This window comes from Pongo pygmaeus, chromosome 7 (assembly GCF_028885625.2).
Source record: "Pongo pygmaeus isolate AG05252 chromosome 7, NHGRI_mPonPyg2-v2.0_pri, whole genome shotgun sequence".
Lineage (NCBI taxonomy): Eukaryota > Metazoa > Chordata > Mammalia > Primates > Hominidae > Pongo > Pongo pygmaeus.
Genome location: NC_072380.2, coordinates 125,778,320 through 125,795,123, shown reverse-complemented (window position 1 = coordinate 125,795,123; position 16,804 = coordinate 125,778,320). Strand labels below are relative to the sequence as shown.

Here is a 16,804-nt window from a genome sequence, read left to right as displayed (position 1 = left end):
GGCTAATGTTCTCTTCTTGATTTGGGTGTTAGCAACAAAGCTGTGCTCATTTTGTGAAAATTCATCAAGCTATTCACTTAGAAGTTGTAGACTTTTCAGCACCTATATTGTATTTAATTTAAAACATTATCAGATAAAAAGGAGAACACCTCAAAATTATATATTCTCCTAGTCAGCTAATGTAGTGTGAGATGTTTCACAGGTCTCCAACGGACTGGTCAGATCTATTCCTCCTCTTTCTGAATTCCCTGAGATGCTGATTAGAATCTGACCATTATTTAAGCATTCAGAATTTTCCTAGGTCAGTGTATCTCAAAGGTTAGCAAGGATGAGATGCACTTGGAAGGCTTGTTAAAACATCCATTGCTGGACCTCATCTCCAGAGTTTCTGATTCTGTAGGTACAGGGAAGGGTGCAAGAACTATGGTTTAAGTAATGAAAGTAGGCATGATCTCAGCCCTTTATATTTTATGAAAGCTCTGTCTTTATTTGTGCCTACTTTCATTTTTAACCTTCACGCTCTCCTTGATTTCCCAATCCACTTGATGCTTTTTGCAAACTTTAATGTTACTTCATTTATGAAAGTGAGGATGATTAGGGTATGATTTTTCTCAAAATTTTCAATGTTCTGTCTACCTCTGTTTCAAGCTAGGCTGCTAGAGAACATTTTAAAATACCTATAATTCATCTCCAACCCTACAATTCCTACTTTTTGTAAAAATATTATTGGTTAATAATGGGGTCTACAGTAGGATGCTTTTTAAAAGTCCTCCAGGTGATGCTAATGCATGATCAGAATAAAAAAATACTGTACTAACCCATGCATAATAGCTAATCTATACACTGTGGTCTTCTTTATCTTTTGCCTAGGTCAAGGTCTTTCTCCACCTGGGATCCCTTCAGCTGATAGATATCTCTCCAATATCTTTCCAAAATCCAAACACAAATGAAGCCAACACATACTATTCTCAACAGCAAGACACACTAAATCTTTATTGCTTCATTCTATTATCACTTCCTAACCGTAAATTTTCCTCTTCCCTTTTCAAATTCCTCAGAAAATTTGTCTTTGTTTAACATTTCTATTCATTTTTCTGCTATTTATTTCTCAATTGACTGGTCTTGCTTCTTTTCACACGTTCTATTGAAACCCTGTTCCTAAGTTCAGCAGTGGCTTCCTGATAGACACATAATTGTTCACATTTTTAAAGTAGAGTCTCTCCATGACATTTGACATTGTTATTAACTCATTCTTTAGATAACTCTTTTTTTCTTTCTTGTGAAATAATTTGGTTATTCTTGTACCTGTCTAGCCACTTCTCTATCTACCTCATTGCCTCCTGTTTCTCTACCAATTAATTTAATATTATGGTTTCCCAGGTTTCCACTGTTCATACTATATACTATTTAGTAGAAGATGATGTCTACTTTATTGATTTCAATTGTCCTCCACGTATATGATGATTCTGCACTTTATGTCAGTCAGCTCAATCCTTTTAACCATTCAGCTGCCTGTGGAGAATATTTAATATTCAAAAAGCATCTTAACTAGTTTGGGTAGCAATTATCTTTTCCAAAAATTGTGTTCATTTCAAAGAATTGATTTCATGAATTTTAATTTGAGGGGTTATTGATTCTCATTTGTAGAGAAGACTCTCAGAAACTCTAGCAGTTTGAAGCAGTTACTTAGGACAAGTGAAAAGGAAAATTTATTGAAACATAGAGAACTTTTACTTTTATGACTGATTGCAAATATTGTGAGACAGAAACAACAGTATGTGATTATTTCTCTGTTTCCTTGGCAAGACTGCATGTCCCAACCAGCAACACAGTTAAGATGGTGCCCTGAAGCTAAAGGCTGTCCTATAGGAAGTATGAAAATGTGACTTAAATCACATCTAAACCTAGCCTTTAAAAACATTATTTGTTGCTTAGTATGGTACATGGCACATAGCTATTTTCTATCTTTTTTTCTACTGTGCCTACCCCAGATGTAATCATTAAATATGGAATAGAAATTTATTCATTTCCTTAGAAGAAAGAGATGCAACATTACTATGTTCATTGCTGTATTTAATTTTATTTGCAAATTTCAGCAATTGCACTGAGGTCAGCAGTTTAAATTACTGCTCCTAATATGACTATGGATGATTGGATTATGATTAAAAACTATATACATAGCATGCATCCCTGTAAATATAAATAACACTAAAACAAAATGTTCATAATTCTTAGCCTAGGAAACTTACAGACTTCAAAGTCTGAGGTTTCTCCACTTAGTACACTGTGGCCAGCATCTCTGGCTCCAAGGAGCACATAGTGCAGTGGGAACTCCTGGGAGGAGATATCAAGAAGGCCAAAAAATAAGGCAAAGTTAAATTTCAAAGGTGACACAGTCAGCTGTGGCAGTGTGGGGATAAATAGGCCTTTTTGTGTTCTTTTAAGGGGAGGCCCCCATATTATGGGATTGCACTGTGCACAAAAGTTAGTTATGCAGTTTTGATCATGTTAAAAGGCCAGTACTCCACTTGCAAAACAAAATATAAAACTAAGCCATTTATTGAGGTGGTCAGAGGACTGTTTTTAGCATTGGCTCAGAAACAAAACAAAACAAAACAAAACAAAAAATCCCAGCTGGCTTACCTTAGGCAAGTCACTTAAACACTCTTGGAACAAAGTGCAACCTTCAATGAAGTGAGAACTGTGATTAGCACTATTTGGGAGGTTCTGACATTTGGACATGAGAACTCTCCTTTTACTGTTATCCAGCCATTGAAATAAGACAGCCTGGGAAGCTTCAGTTTTCTGCAGTGACTTCAGTCTCATGACTACTTCTCAGTCCAAGAACTGGGCTTTCTAGTAACTCAGGACAATTGCAACTGGAGTTGCAATACAAAATAAAGAGCAACTCTTGCTGAAGACACTCACACGTGTGTGTGTGTGTGTGTGTACATATGTGTGTGTGTGTGTGTGTGTGTGTATATATATGTTTTATTGGGTGAGTTGTGTATATCATTGCATTCTGAGAGGTCTGGTTGCAGACCAAAGTCATTGAACTGGCAAGCTCTTATCCTATGGTAATTTGTAGTCAATTCTTGGTATCCAACCTCATTTTAAACGATGTATTCTCAAAAACTGTAATCACGTACATACCATGGAATATTACTCAGCAATAAAATGGTATAAACTATTGAAATATGCAATAACTTGGAGAGATCTCCAGCTGAGCGAAAACATGTAAACCCCAAAAGATTATATACTGTATCATTTCATTTTATAACACATTTTGAAATGAAAATCTTGAAAATGAAAGGCAGATAAGTAAATGATTGCCAGGGATTAGGGAGTAGGAAGAAGAAGAAGGGAAGTCAGTGTAGTTTAAAAAGAGCAACACAGCCAGGCGCAGTAGCTCCTGCCTGTAATCCCAGCACTTTGGGAGGCTGAGGCGGGCAGATCGTTTAGAGGTCAGGAGTTCGAGACCAGCCTGACAAACATGGTGAAACCCTGTCCGTACTAAAATACAAAAATTAGCCAGGCATGGTGGCAGGTGCCTGTAAACTCAGCTACTCAGCAAGTTGAGGCAGGGGAATCACTTGAACTCAGGAAGCAGAGGCTGCAGTGAGCTGAGATCGCACCTCTGTACTCCAGCCTGAGCGACAAAGCGAGACTCCCTCTCAATAAATAAATAAATAAATACATAAATAAAAAGAGCAACACTAGGAATTCTTGTAGTGATGGGCCTGTTTTGTATATTGACTGCAATGGTAGATGCTCAAACATATACATGTGATAAACTTGCATAGAACTACACACACAGTGAATAAATACAAGCAAAACTGGGGAAATGTGAATAAGATTGGTGGATTGTGGGGGCAGAGGGGGAAAGTGAATAGTCACTGGCTAAAAGGTACAACGTTTCAGATAAACTAGAATAAGTTTTAAGATCTGTTGCACAGCAGGGAGTCTACAAGCAATAACAATGTATATTTCAAAATAAGTCAGTAAATTTCAAATGTCTCATCTCCAAAAATGATAAATAATAGAGGTGATGGATAGGTTAATTGGCTTGATTTAATTATCCCACATAGTAAACATATTATAAAACATCATGCTGTATCTCATAAATATATATATAATCATGGTTTGTTGATTAAAACAATATTTAATTTAAAAATACTTTGAAAACTTCTGACCCGGGAATGACAAAGACCGTGACTTCAATCCTGTCTTTTTCCCTTGTCCCATGCTGTGGTCTGAATTTATGTTCCCACAAAATTCATACATTGAAATCCTCTCCCCATAGTGATGATATTAGGAGGTTGGACCTTTTGGGAGGTGATTAGGTCTTGAGGGCAGAACTCTCGTGAATGGGTATAGTGCCCTTATAAAATAGGCCCACATGAGCTCATTCTACCCTTCTACCACATAAGTACACAGCAAGAAGGCACCATCTCTGAACCACAAAGTGGGTCTTCACCAGTTACTGAATCTGCCAGTGCCTTCATCTTGGATTTCCCAGCCTCCAGATCTGTGAGAAATAATAGCTTGAATAGACTAAGACAGAAAACTGGTACCAAGAAGTAAGGATGCTACTGTAACAATACCTAAACATGTGGAAGCATCTTCAGAACTAGGTAACAAATAGAGGCTGGAAGAGTTTTGAGGTACATGCTGAAAAAGCCTGCATTACTGTGGATGTCCATTCATTAAGGGCAATCTTGGTGAGGGTACAGAAAGAGAAGAGGGGAGATGTAGAGAAAGCCTCAATCTTCTTAGGTAAAAACTTAGTCATTAAAAAAATGTAGAAATATGGATGGTAAAAGCGATTCTGATGAGGTCTCAGATGGACATTAGGAACATGTTATTAGAAACTAGAGAAAAGGTGATCCTTGTTATAAAGTGGCAAAGACCTTGGCTGCATTGTGTTCATGTCCTAGTGTTTTATGGAAGATAGAAATTCTGGTTAATGATGTAGGATATTTGCATGGAGAAATTTCTAAGCAAAGTGTTGAAGGTGTTGAAAGTGTGACTTTGTGTCTCTTGAAGCTTATAATAAAATAGGCAAAGAAAGAAATGATATAAAGATGGAATTTTTAATAAAGGGAAGTGGAACTTAATGATTTAGAAAATTGTATGACTGTCCATATTATAAAAAATGAAGATGTGTACAGGAGAGAACAGGAAGGGTGTGGTCAGGTGACCCTTTGATAAAGAGATTAATATGGATCAGCCTGGTGCTATTCATTGAGAAAGTGGAAGAATGATGTCAAAGGCAATTTGGAGATCATGGGGCTGCCATTCCCATCATAGGGCCAGGCTACAAGAGCCTGGGGAAGAGAACAATTTCAAAGAAGGGACTGGGGATACTTATGGAAACTCAGCTCTTGCTGCCAGCACTCTGTTTCCATGCTTCTCAGCCACTCCTGGTGTAGCTTTGGTGGGTCCTAGAACAACATGGGCTATGTCTAGCAAAGTTGTGGGGTCATGGCTGCCTTCATTTAGATTGCAAAGGATGCCCTGTAAAGAAAGCTGTGGAACTCAGAAAGAAAAATGCCCTGGAAGTGAAGCCACCATGAAGAGTTTCCACTAGGTCAGTGTCCAGTGGAGCCATGGGAGAAGGACCACCCCAGAGAATCCAGACCAGTAGACTGTTCGGTATGTGATTTCAGCTTTGGAGAGCTCCAGGCACAGAGCTGATTTGAAGATGGGGCCACAACACAGAACTGTCATGGGAGCAAAGCTGCTTGAAGCCTTGGGAACCCAATCTCAGCCCCTGGAGGGTGAACATTGAGCCAAAGAATATTATTCTTGAGCTATAAGACATAATATTGTTTGCCTTGTTAGATTTCAGTCTTACTTGTAACCCCTTTCTTCTTTCCTATTTCTCCCTATTAGAATGGGAATGTCTATCCTATGTCTGTCTGACCATTGTGTTTTAGAAGCACATATCATTTTTGATTTCAGAGGTTCACAGTCAGAGAGCAATTTGACTCTGCACAAATGATACCTTGACTCTCATCCATGGCTGATTTAGATGATATTGAAACAGGACTCTTGACTGTAGACTTCCGAGTTGATACTAGAATTAGTTAAGACTTTTAGAGCTATTGGGATGGTATGAATGTATTTTGAATGAGAGAAGGACATGAATTTTTCAGGGCCAAAATTGGAAAAGATGTTTTATTCTCACCGTTCTACAGTGTTGCTGTTGTCATAAATCAAGTGTTGCTGTTGTCATGAATATGTGTGCGTCTTTATCTGAACTCTTCATTATGTTCCATTGGTTAACTCTTCTGTACTTGTTTTTAATTTTCCATTGTTTTGATTACGGCAGCTGTATAATAAGTCTGAAATCTGGTTGTTTTTCAGCTGTATATTCTTCTTTATGATTGTTTGAGTTAGACTTAGCTCTTTGCATTTCCAGGAAATTAAAAAATCAGCTTGTCAATTTACACATGCACATTTGCCAGTGTTTTGATTGTGACTATTCTAAAGCCATAGATTAATTTGGGAGACAGCATATTCATTTGTTTACATAGGTCTTTTGTGTTTTCTCTCAAAAATGCTTTAAAATATTTTGAGTAGAGCTTTACCCAGCTTTTTCATGTCTTAGTACCTTCATTCCTAGGTATTTGAAATTTTATTGTATTAAAAATGGTATTTTAAAAATTTCAGTCTAATTGTTTGTCTCTGATATGTTTTTGTATATTTCCTTCTATTTAGTTGTACTGCTAAATTCACTCATTAAGTTTGGTATTTTATCAGTGACTTTAAAAAAATGTCCTACATACACAGTTCTGGAATCTGCAAATAGTTATGTTGCCCTTTCTTGAAATTAAGAATGGAGAATAGAAATTAATTAACTAACAATTGCCACTTGCTGAACAGAAGTAGAAATTTTCCAATTATGTTATTTTGACCTGCAACGTACATAACCTTTTTTTTTTTTTTTTTTTTTTGAGATGGCGTCTCGTCCTTTCGCTAGGCTGGCATGCAGTGGCACGATCACAATTCATTGCAACCTCCACCTCCCGGGTTCAAGCAATTCTCCTGCATCAGCCTCCTGAGTAGCTGGGACTACAGGCACCTGCCACCACCGCCCAGCTAATTTTTATATTTTTAGTAGAGACGGGGTTTCACCATGTTGTCCAGGATGGTCTCAATCTCTTGACCTCGTGATCCACCCGCCTTGGCCTCCTGAAGTGCTGGGATTACAGGTGTGAGCCACCACGCTCAGCCTCATATCTTGTTCTTAAAATGTATTTAGCAACTCACCCCATTGTTTTACTTTGTTTTGACTTTTTGCTCCATTTAACATACTATTCCTATGTTTTTGAACTGTAATGTATTCTTCGAAATTCTGTTTATTCCATTCTGTAGATTCTCAGAGATCAGAATCCAAATTGATGATCAGTTTAAATACTTATATTCATTTATTTGTTCATTTCATGTTTAATGCAATAAATTCACTTGGAGTCCCTACTATATATGTAGGTATAGTAGTTTTAAGTAACAGATATAATATAAACAAAAAGGGACATAAGCCCTGCCTTTATGAAGTTTACAATGAGAGGGAGGCAGACCTTTTAAATACTGAAGTAGAAAAGAGACTCTGCCATCATCAACATATAGCCATTGAAGCTGCCCAAGAACACAGCCTCCATCCAGATAGAAAGTTGACCCATGAACAACAAGGGTTTGAACTGCGTGGGTCCACTAACACAACCCTTGTTTTGTTTTGTTTTGTTTTTCAATAAATACAGTCAGCCCTCCTTATCAGAGGGTTCCACATCCACAATGAAACATGGTTGGAAAATACAGTACGGGATGTGAAACCTGTGTATAGGGTGGGCTGACTTTTCATTTCCATGGGTTCTGCAGGGTCAACTACAGTACATGAGCATACTCACATTTTAGTATCATAATAGATCCTGGAACCAATACCTGGCGGAAACTGGGGGACAATTGCACAACAGTATTCAAGGGACTGGGCCTGATGGCTTGCACCTGTAATCCCAGCACTTTTGGAGGCCAAGGCAGAACAGGAGTTCAAGACCAGCCTGGGCAATATGGTGAAACCCCTTTTCTACAAAAAACTTAGCCAGGCATGGCATATTGTGTAATGCCACTTGCATGACCCACATGGTCACCCTGGACCCCATGGATCAGGCCCTGCCTGATGCCACCACCACCACTTCTGTGCCAGGCCCCCAGTGTGATGCGACTTGCATGATGCTCTTTGCTGTAGTGCCTTTTAATGGCATAGCTTTGGCAGGTTTGGAGATGTTCAGAATAGGCAAATCTATAGAGCCTGTGGTGGATTCGTGGTTGTCTAAGGCCCGGGGGGAAGGGAGCATAGGTGAATTGGAGGGAACGATTAAAAGGTGTGAGATTTCATTTTGGGGTGATGAAAATGTTCTAAAATTCATTGTGGTAATGGTTATACAACTCTGAATATACTAAAAGGCATTGAATTTTACACTTTCAATGGGTGAACACATGTGAGTTATATCTCAATAAAGCTATTTTACAAAAAAAGAAAAAAAAAGAAAGAGAATAAAGAATGTGGATGGCAAAGATTGCAATTCTATCTCAATTTGCTGACCACTTATTAATCAGAAGTCAGCTACATGACCTCACTTAGATATGAAAAGCACTAAAATATTTGTCCTAGCTGGCAGCTGCCTCCCAGCAACACGTCATAAATGGAAGTGGAACATGAATTTCTCATGTTCTCAGCTCTCATGACCTCAGCTAGTCGTCTCTACCACATCAAGATGCAAACAACTGTGCCTTTTGTAACTGTGGATTTTATATTTTCATCAAATTTGTAAATCCTTTGACCATTAATCTTTCCATAGTTTTCCATGCTTGCCCCTGCTCCACAACCTTTTTGGAACTTCAATAACACATATTCAACTGTTTGGTATTTTCCTACAGGGGATATCTGTTCTTTAAAAAGAAATCTTGCTTTTCTCTTAGCTGCATTCTGAATAGTTTCTATTGCCATGTGTTTAAGTCCACTATGTTTTCTTTTGTACTGTCTACTCTTCTATGAGGCCCATTGAGAAATTTTTTTTTTATTTCTAGTAATATATTTTGTATCTCTTAAAGTTTCATATGGTCATCTTTTTATATCTTCCCTTTCTTTCCTCACTGTGGTCACTGTGTTCAGTTTTTCTGAAAAGGGCTACATAGTAAATATTTTAGACTTTGCTGTGGTTATATAGTCTCTAACATGTATTCATCTTTGATTTTGGTTTGTTTGTTTTTACAATCCTTTAAAAATGTAAAAATCATTACTAGATCACAGGGAAAAGAAAAAAAAAGTCTATAAGCCAGATTTAGTCTGGGGTATAGTGTGCTAACCCTTGTTTTAAGTAGTTGAATATAGTTATATCTGCTATAAAGTCCTTATTTTCTAATTCCATCATCTCCATATGTTTTGGTCTGTTTCTAATGATTTTTCTCTTGGTTATGAGTCATATCTTTATGTTTATTGACATGGCTAGTACTTTTTTTTTAACTGTATGTTGAACATTGTGAATTTTAAGATATTTGGTGTCTGGATTTAGTTATCTTTAAGGAATCTTGAGCTTTCTTCTAGTATGTATGTATTAAAGTTACTTTTGGTTCAGTTTGTGTCTTTTGAGATTTATTTTTAAGCTTTAAGTATTGCATTTTTAAGTGGCCTTAACTCTAGGCATAGTTTACCCTCTCTACTGAAGTGCATCCCTTTTGAGATTTCTACTGAATACTCCATTCAAAGTGGACTCTATATTCTAGCTAGTGGTACCTGAACAAATCTCAGCCCTGTGTGCTTTGTTGGAACCATTCATCTTACACATTCCTCTTTATGTGACTTCATGAAATTTCATCCAGTTGCATGCATTTATTAGTATTTAGCAAACACTAATGAAGAGAATCTAATGTAAATCTTTTGAGTCCTTTTCTTCTGCAGAGCTTCCTCCTCTCTAGAACTTTGCCCTATGACTAACATTCTAATGCTCATGCTTCTTGAATTCTATGTACTGAGCTGAAAGAAACACCATGCTCTACTTGTAATCCCTCTCCTTATTCTATGGTCCGGAATGTATCTCCTTAGAGAAAGCCAAGTGATAATAGGGCTCTCCTTCTTAGTTTTTCTCCTCTCTTAGATCACAGTTCTTCATAGACCTGGTCTAATGTTTTAAAACAGTTATTATATATATTTTTCTCAGTTTTAATTTTTAAGTCAATAAAGTAAATTTGTTCCCTCTTGCTCTTTCATGTTTATTACTTGATTTAATTTAAATATTTTCTTCTCCAAATCTTTAAATAATTTGTTTTATTGAATGAATGCTTATATTTTTGTCTTATTTAGAGATTCTGAGAAGTATTTTAAGCTGTATGTTTAAAAACACATACTTATTAATTACTTTCTTCAGTGCATTAACTGTCTCTGATTTTCTCAACATGTCTCTTTGGCAGGTAAATAGAAATTAATGTAGGATATTTGTAATAAGCATATTTGTGCATTCAAAAATAAACCTTCAAAGCTAAAATGCCATTATACTTTGCTCTTTTTACTTCTCAGAGGTGTTTATCTCAGTGAATGTTGAATATTTTTCTTTGATCTGTTATACATGTTTTTCATTTTAATTTCATCTTTTTTAATATGAAAGGAACTGAGGTAGCTTGACTGAAAAATAAAAATATGAGAATCTTTAATTTCCTTTAGAATCATTGAAAATACACTTTTGTTTTCTTCATAAGCTGGGAAGGTATTATTTGTTGTACCGTGACAAACATAAAACAAAATTATCAATCTGAAAGAAGTGTTATTTACCCAGTTGCTCAATTTTTTTCTCCATGAGAAAAGGGTTTCTCTTTAAACACAGCAATGCAAAATGTTGAGCTATTAAATGTAAGTAGAGGCAGTTACACAAAATTAACTACTGCTCCATATATGTAATATGATGGCTAATTAATGACAGTGTAATATTTAAATAGTTTGCCTAATTAGGCATACAACAGTGATGCCTGTCTTGGGGCGAAATAGAAAGCCTCACATAGATGTCAGTTTCACTTGAGTGCTGATGGAAATTATAGAATTAGCAAAGGAAAATTGTAGAAAAAATGTCCCATGATAAAATTTGAAATTGAATTGAATGCTTAGCATCTGGAATTGACCAAGTGTACTTCTCTCCTACAATTTACAGTTCATTTCTCTTTGGTGATAAACAAGCCTATTTCCTGCACCCCAGCCCCAACACTAAGCTATTTCAGCAGAAACTAATAGCAAGGTAGAGCATAGTATGAGATCAGTATCGGAAAAGATGTGTTATAGAAAACCATTTGGGTGTTTTATGAAGCTGTGTTTATTTTTTTATTAACAGCCATGTTTGGAGAAGTTCCAATTTATATTATGTTCAATGAAATGGTGTGGTCTCATACCCAAAGCCAAAGCAAGGTCATACATTTACAATATCTAAATAACTGTCACAGAGATTAAAAGTAAATAAAAATTTAATTTTAGGAAAAAGTACATTTGTGAAATCATAGTGAACTATTTTTAAAAACCTTTTCACTTTAATACAACTAATCTTTATTTTATTTTGTTATGTTTCTCCCTGCTCTATAGGCAAGAGGTAAAAAAGCATTATTTATGAAGTTTACATAAATTCAATTATTTTAAAGTATAATAAATGGTGTTATTTGATGATAGATTTATATTATAATATTTTAAACAATTAAAATGATATTTACTAGCATTTTTAACAGCCATAGTTTTTAATTAATAGATTTAAATACACTAAGAACTTATGAGGGAATTGATAGTATTGATCCCGAAAATTGGAATACATCCAAATTCCAAAAGGGTTAATAATTTTAGTCCTCATTCTTAAAATTCCACATTGTCTTTATTGATCCCATTAGCTGAATTTGTGGTTTTCTTCATGTTTTACAACAGATTGACTTTGCAAACTTCTTAACATGCAATTTGCTGACATCTGGGCTATGTAAATGTGTATACATATACATATATAAAAAATTAAACGACTTTAAATCTTACAAACTTTATACTTTTCCTAGAACAAGAGTAGAGAATCCACCATTGTTTTTATAACTCACTGTATTATCTGTATGTTAAGCAACCACTTCGGAAGCCATCACAACTTCTAGTTAACCTGAAGGGAAGTCTAAGGTATTTAAAGGCATTGCTTTACTAGTTAGGTGAAAATATATTATTCTTAAGTCGTGGCCTAAGATGGATGTTCTAATTTATTTTGTCATCATGGTATTTCTTCTGACATATCTAGAAAGACCAAACTAATCTTTTGAAGATAATGAGATAAAAATAAAATAATATAGTCAAAACGAGATGTTTTATCTTTAGGCAGCAATGAAGCATGCAAGAATTTGCATGAACTCTTGATTCAGCCTCTTAATCTTCATCAACTATGTCCTTCCTCTCTTATATCTCCATAGAGCAACTTAATGATCTTTTGAAAACCTAAATCCAATTATCTCACATCCCCACTAAAAACACTTTAATGTTCCATTACTATGAATAAATTCCATACCTTTGTCAGAAATGTCCTGCAAGGTCTGACCCTTAGTTGCCCTTCCAATTGGATTTGGTACCAAAGAGCCCCTCGCCCTTTTTGCTGTAGCACACAGGCCCATTACCTTGGTAAAAGTGTCAGTGAAGCTGCAGGAACACCCTTCGCTCTGCTTTTCATGTAGTTACTGCTTACTATTTTGCTTTGTGTTTCTGGTCCAGCATCACTTCCTCAGGAAATTCTTGTTCCTTAATTTGCTAACTAGTTCAAGGCCCCAAACACACAGCATTAGTACTAAATGTTCCTTCTTCATAAGACCTGACAGAAATGTAATTTTATGTATTCACTTTGTCATTTGCTTAGAGCCTGACTCACTAATAGAATACTCCATGAGAACAGGGATCATGAAAACGTTTTATAGTCATTATAGTCAGAGAGATTACATGGTTTCCTCCTGGCACTTGGTAGATCTCAATGAATACTTTTTGGACAGATGACAAAATGAATAAATTTTGTTTCACAAGAAGTTTATACAAATAACCAATATGATCCTATGTGTATCTTGAGCCTCTAAGGAGATGGTTCTATGGAACAACCTTCTGTGAACCTCCCCACTTTCTGTGAATTGTTGGATAGAAAATGCTGTAGACATCATTTATTAATCAAGCAAGCCTGGAGGCTGTGACAGAGTAATGATGAAAGAATAGAAGCCTCTATCCTATCATTTACAGGATATGTACCAACTCATTTTGAACAGAGACCAAGCCATGGTATTTAGCAGAAAGAGCGCAGCACTGGATTCAAGAGTTTCATGGTTTGTTCTAATGCTGCCTTTTACTTGTCCCAACTCCGCTATAAGTTCTTTTTAAATTGACTTAGGTAGTATGTCCTGCTATGAATTCATAATTACAGAAAATATGTTGTTGTTGTTTTTTTAAATATTGCCTTGAATTCAGTATTCGAGTACGGACACCAAACCAAAATTTTTTTTAATCTAACATTTACTGAAGAAAAGTTTACCTATTTCACCATTTTGTCAGAGACTGATTCTATGATAGTCTCTGTCATAACAAACAAATTAAACAGAAGTGCTGAGCATAGAACTCGGTACAAGAGTCGACATGAACATTGGTTTGAATGCTGGGGGAACTGAGTCCCTATCCTTGTTTTCAAGTGAAAATTAGTCATACATTTGAATTGAAATTATTTTGCTGTAAAATCAAGATTTCCTTGAAGTGAGTTGTTTTCTGGGTTGTTCTCTCTTCCATGTGTCAGGAGTGTAGAGTTATTTATCAGCATTGTGAGTCTAGGTTGAGGAAATTCAAAGAGATCATGTAGAGAAATTAATTTCTGTGCCTTGGAGCTTATGGAATATAATATATTATTATTATTAAAATGATGGCTAAAGTATTTAAATGTCTATTGCGAACCCAAAGGACTGCATTTTGAAAGAAACTGCATTTCCACAGACGGTGAATAAATGGGTGTGTTTGCATTTGACTAAATGCAGGATTTTTGTGAGGGAGTTCTGGCTTGACATGGTCTTACATGCTGTCCAAGAGGCCAATTTCAAAGGGTGAGGAGACATTTGGAAAGAAGATGAAACTGTACTGTTCTATACCCATAGCATGAGAGAGAAATGTAAGCAGCCAGCTGGAGAGACACACTCACCCACAGTAATGGAACTGATGGGGACACCACTGTGGAGCCCATGAAAGGGCCTATGAGTGAAAGAATCATCTTTCTTTAATTGTCTGTCAAAGCCCTTAGAAACCAGTGCCAAATTAGTATTAGGAAAATAAGAGGATTCAGCTCCTCTGATCCTTCCTACTTGTAACCCCAGGAGGCTCATAGAGATCTCAGTGAGAAGGAGAGGATGAACAGAAATACTAGCAGGGAAACAAGGAAGAACACCGACTTCTCCATCTTGCCTCTGCCCCACCTCTGCTCCATCTGCCACAAGTCCAAGGTATAGGGAGCAAAGAAGCTTAATCAAAATGAAGTTAATTTCTTTTTGATTACCCAGGACTGGATATATTAATTGATGGATTGTGATTTTTTAAGTTAAATCATTTATTTTTAAACAGACAAAAGTAATGTATATTTATCATGTACAAATGCTGTTTTGAAATATGTGTTCATTGTGAAATGGCTACATTGAGCTAATTAACATATGCCTTACTTCATATACTTTTTATTTTTGAGATGAGAACACTTAAACTATAATCTCTAAACTGTAGGATTTTTTGCTTTAATCTGAGTGTGATCCAGAATGTTATGTGCCTCCTTCAGATTTTATCCAGAGGAAGGAAAATAAATAGCTCATTGAGCTGGTTTAAATAGATTGTGGGCCAGTTAAACTGTGAATATATGCTAGTGAAATAATTTATTATCAAGGCAGTATTCAATGCTGGTCTTGGTACTTGAGAAGGGAAAGAATAGACGTGATTTATGGTTGGGGGTAGAGACGGCAGGACAGGCTTACTAGAAAGGTTTAGGTCTTGAAGGCATTGGTGAAAATATTTGTAGTAGTATGCCACATGGTCTAGACAAGACAACTAGTTCATTTCAATTATCTAACAAACTTAAAAGAGAAAGAGCACAAAATAAAATTTTTAAAAAATATATTTAGTGCATGATAAAAGTTAAATATCTTTTAAGAAGAACATACTTACATTTTTGATTTATAGATTATGGAGGTAAATGGATAAAGAGCAAGAAAGAAAAAAGCTAATACTATTTGTTGCATATAATATAGTAATAAAGTTGTCACTAATAACAAAGCATTTTTTTTTACGTTCTACCCATCATGGAATTGAATAGAAAGATATTGTCCATCTCTATTTGTTTAGGTTCTGGAGCTATCGGTCACATCAAATAATAATTGGTCATTATGGAGCCAGAGTTTTCCTCAAAAACTTGAAGGAATTCCATGAGTCGGCCAAGGCAGTAACATAAGTAATAAGACAATTTATTTCACAAGTGAACTTGTAACTTATTAGCTTGACTGGCCTAAACAATGTTATAATAAGGCAAATGACCCAGATTCAATTCCTTTATGAAACAGGAGCTTTTTCTTATGTTTGCATACCAAACACAGCTACTCATATAATCACACTGCTAGTTCCTACCATCAGCCAAAAGTAGACTAGTGGAGAATCTATGACCCCAATTTGGAAACTCAGAATCATAGTTCCAAATGTAAGGTTCGTCAAAAAGTTATTTATGGTGTTGTATCTATGTACATTATATGACTACTTTGTAAAAGATACATTGTTTGATTTCATATGAATATATTTCTAAAGATATATTAGTTACCCTATTGTTTCTCTGTAAACAAAATATCCTGGATATGTGATATACTTTTATTTGAGTTGTATTTCTACAAACGTTTTTCAATAACTTCTGAAACATACCATTGACATGAACTGTATTATATTGTCTCTTAAATTATGTCTTTGTGTTGTACATACTTGCATTGAAAAACCAAAAAGCTCTTCCGTCAACAAAGTGATCAAAGATTTCCCATCACAGACTTTAAGATACATTTTTCCTTTGTTTAACTCACTTTATCACTTAAACATGAAAACAAAATCTTGATTCTGTTTTCCTAATGTCTAATTTTGGAGTGTAGATTTTTTGCTTACTTTTATTGCTATTTCAACCAATTGTTATAAAATTGTTAAGATATACTTTATACTTGTATATGTGCTTATATATTTTTTCATAAACTTCTCATTTTATTTAATCTCTATTAGTATATTATGCACTTGGTATCACATTTGAACTGTTATTTTTATCCAAACATATTGACTTGCTTTACTTACAACTGAACAATTGCATTTATCTCAATAACTTACAACTGAACATTTTGTCATTTTTAACAGCTGAAGATGCTTGTGGAGGAACAATGAGAGGATCCAGTGGCATCATATCCAGCCCTAGTTTTCCTAATGAGTACCATAACAATGCTGATTGCACTTGGACCATCGTAGCAGAGCCTGGGGACACAATTTCACTCATATTTACTGATTTTCAAATGGAAGAGAAATATGATTACTTAGAAATAGAAGGTTCTGAGCCACCTACCATATGGTAAGTAAATAGCTTCTATTAACCTTGCATTGATGTTGTTGAAGCAAACTAAGGAACAAAGAACAACTGAATGTGGACTTTTACAGGTTTGGATATTTAAAAGATCTTATAGGAAAGTTATGTGAAGAGGTTGTCAGAGCTGAAGGATATTTTTGAAGATCGAG

General features: G+C 35.6%; 1 protein-coding gene across 1 annotated transcript in view; it reads left to right on the top strand.

Moving 5' to 3' along the window:
• CSMD3 (CUB and Sushi multiple domains 3) overlaps window positions 1-16,804 on the top strand; it is a 1,221,229-nt gene that overhangs the window by 316,454 nt on the left and 887,971 nt on the right. Inside the window, exon 5 of the mRNA XM_054498903.2 lies at window positions 16,433-16,640. Coding sequence (XP_054354878.2) covers window positions 16,433-16,640 — 208 coding nt within the window. The remainder of the gene's footprint in view (window positions 1-16,432; window positions 16,641-16,804) is intronic.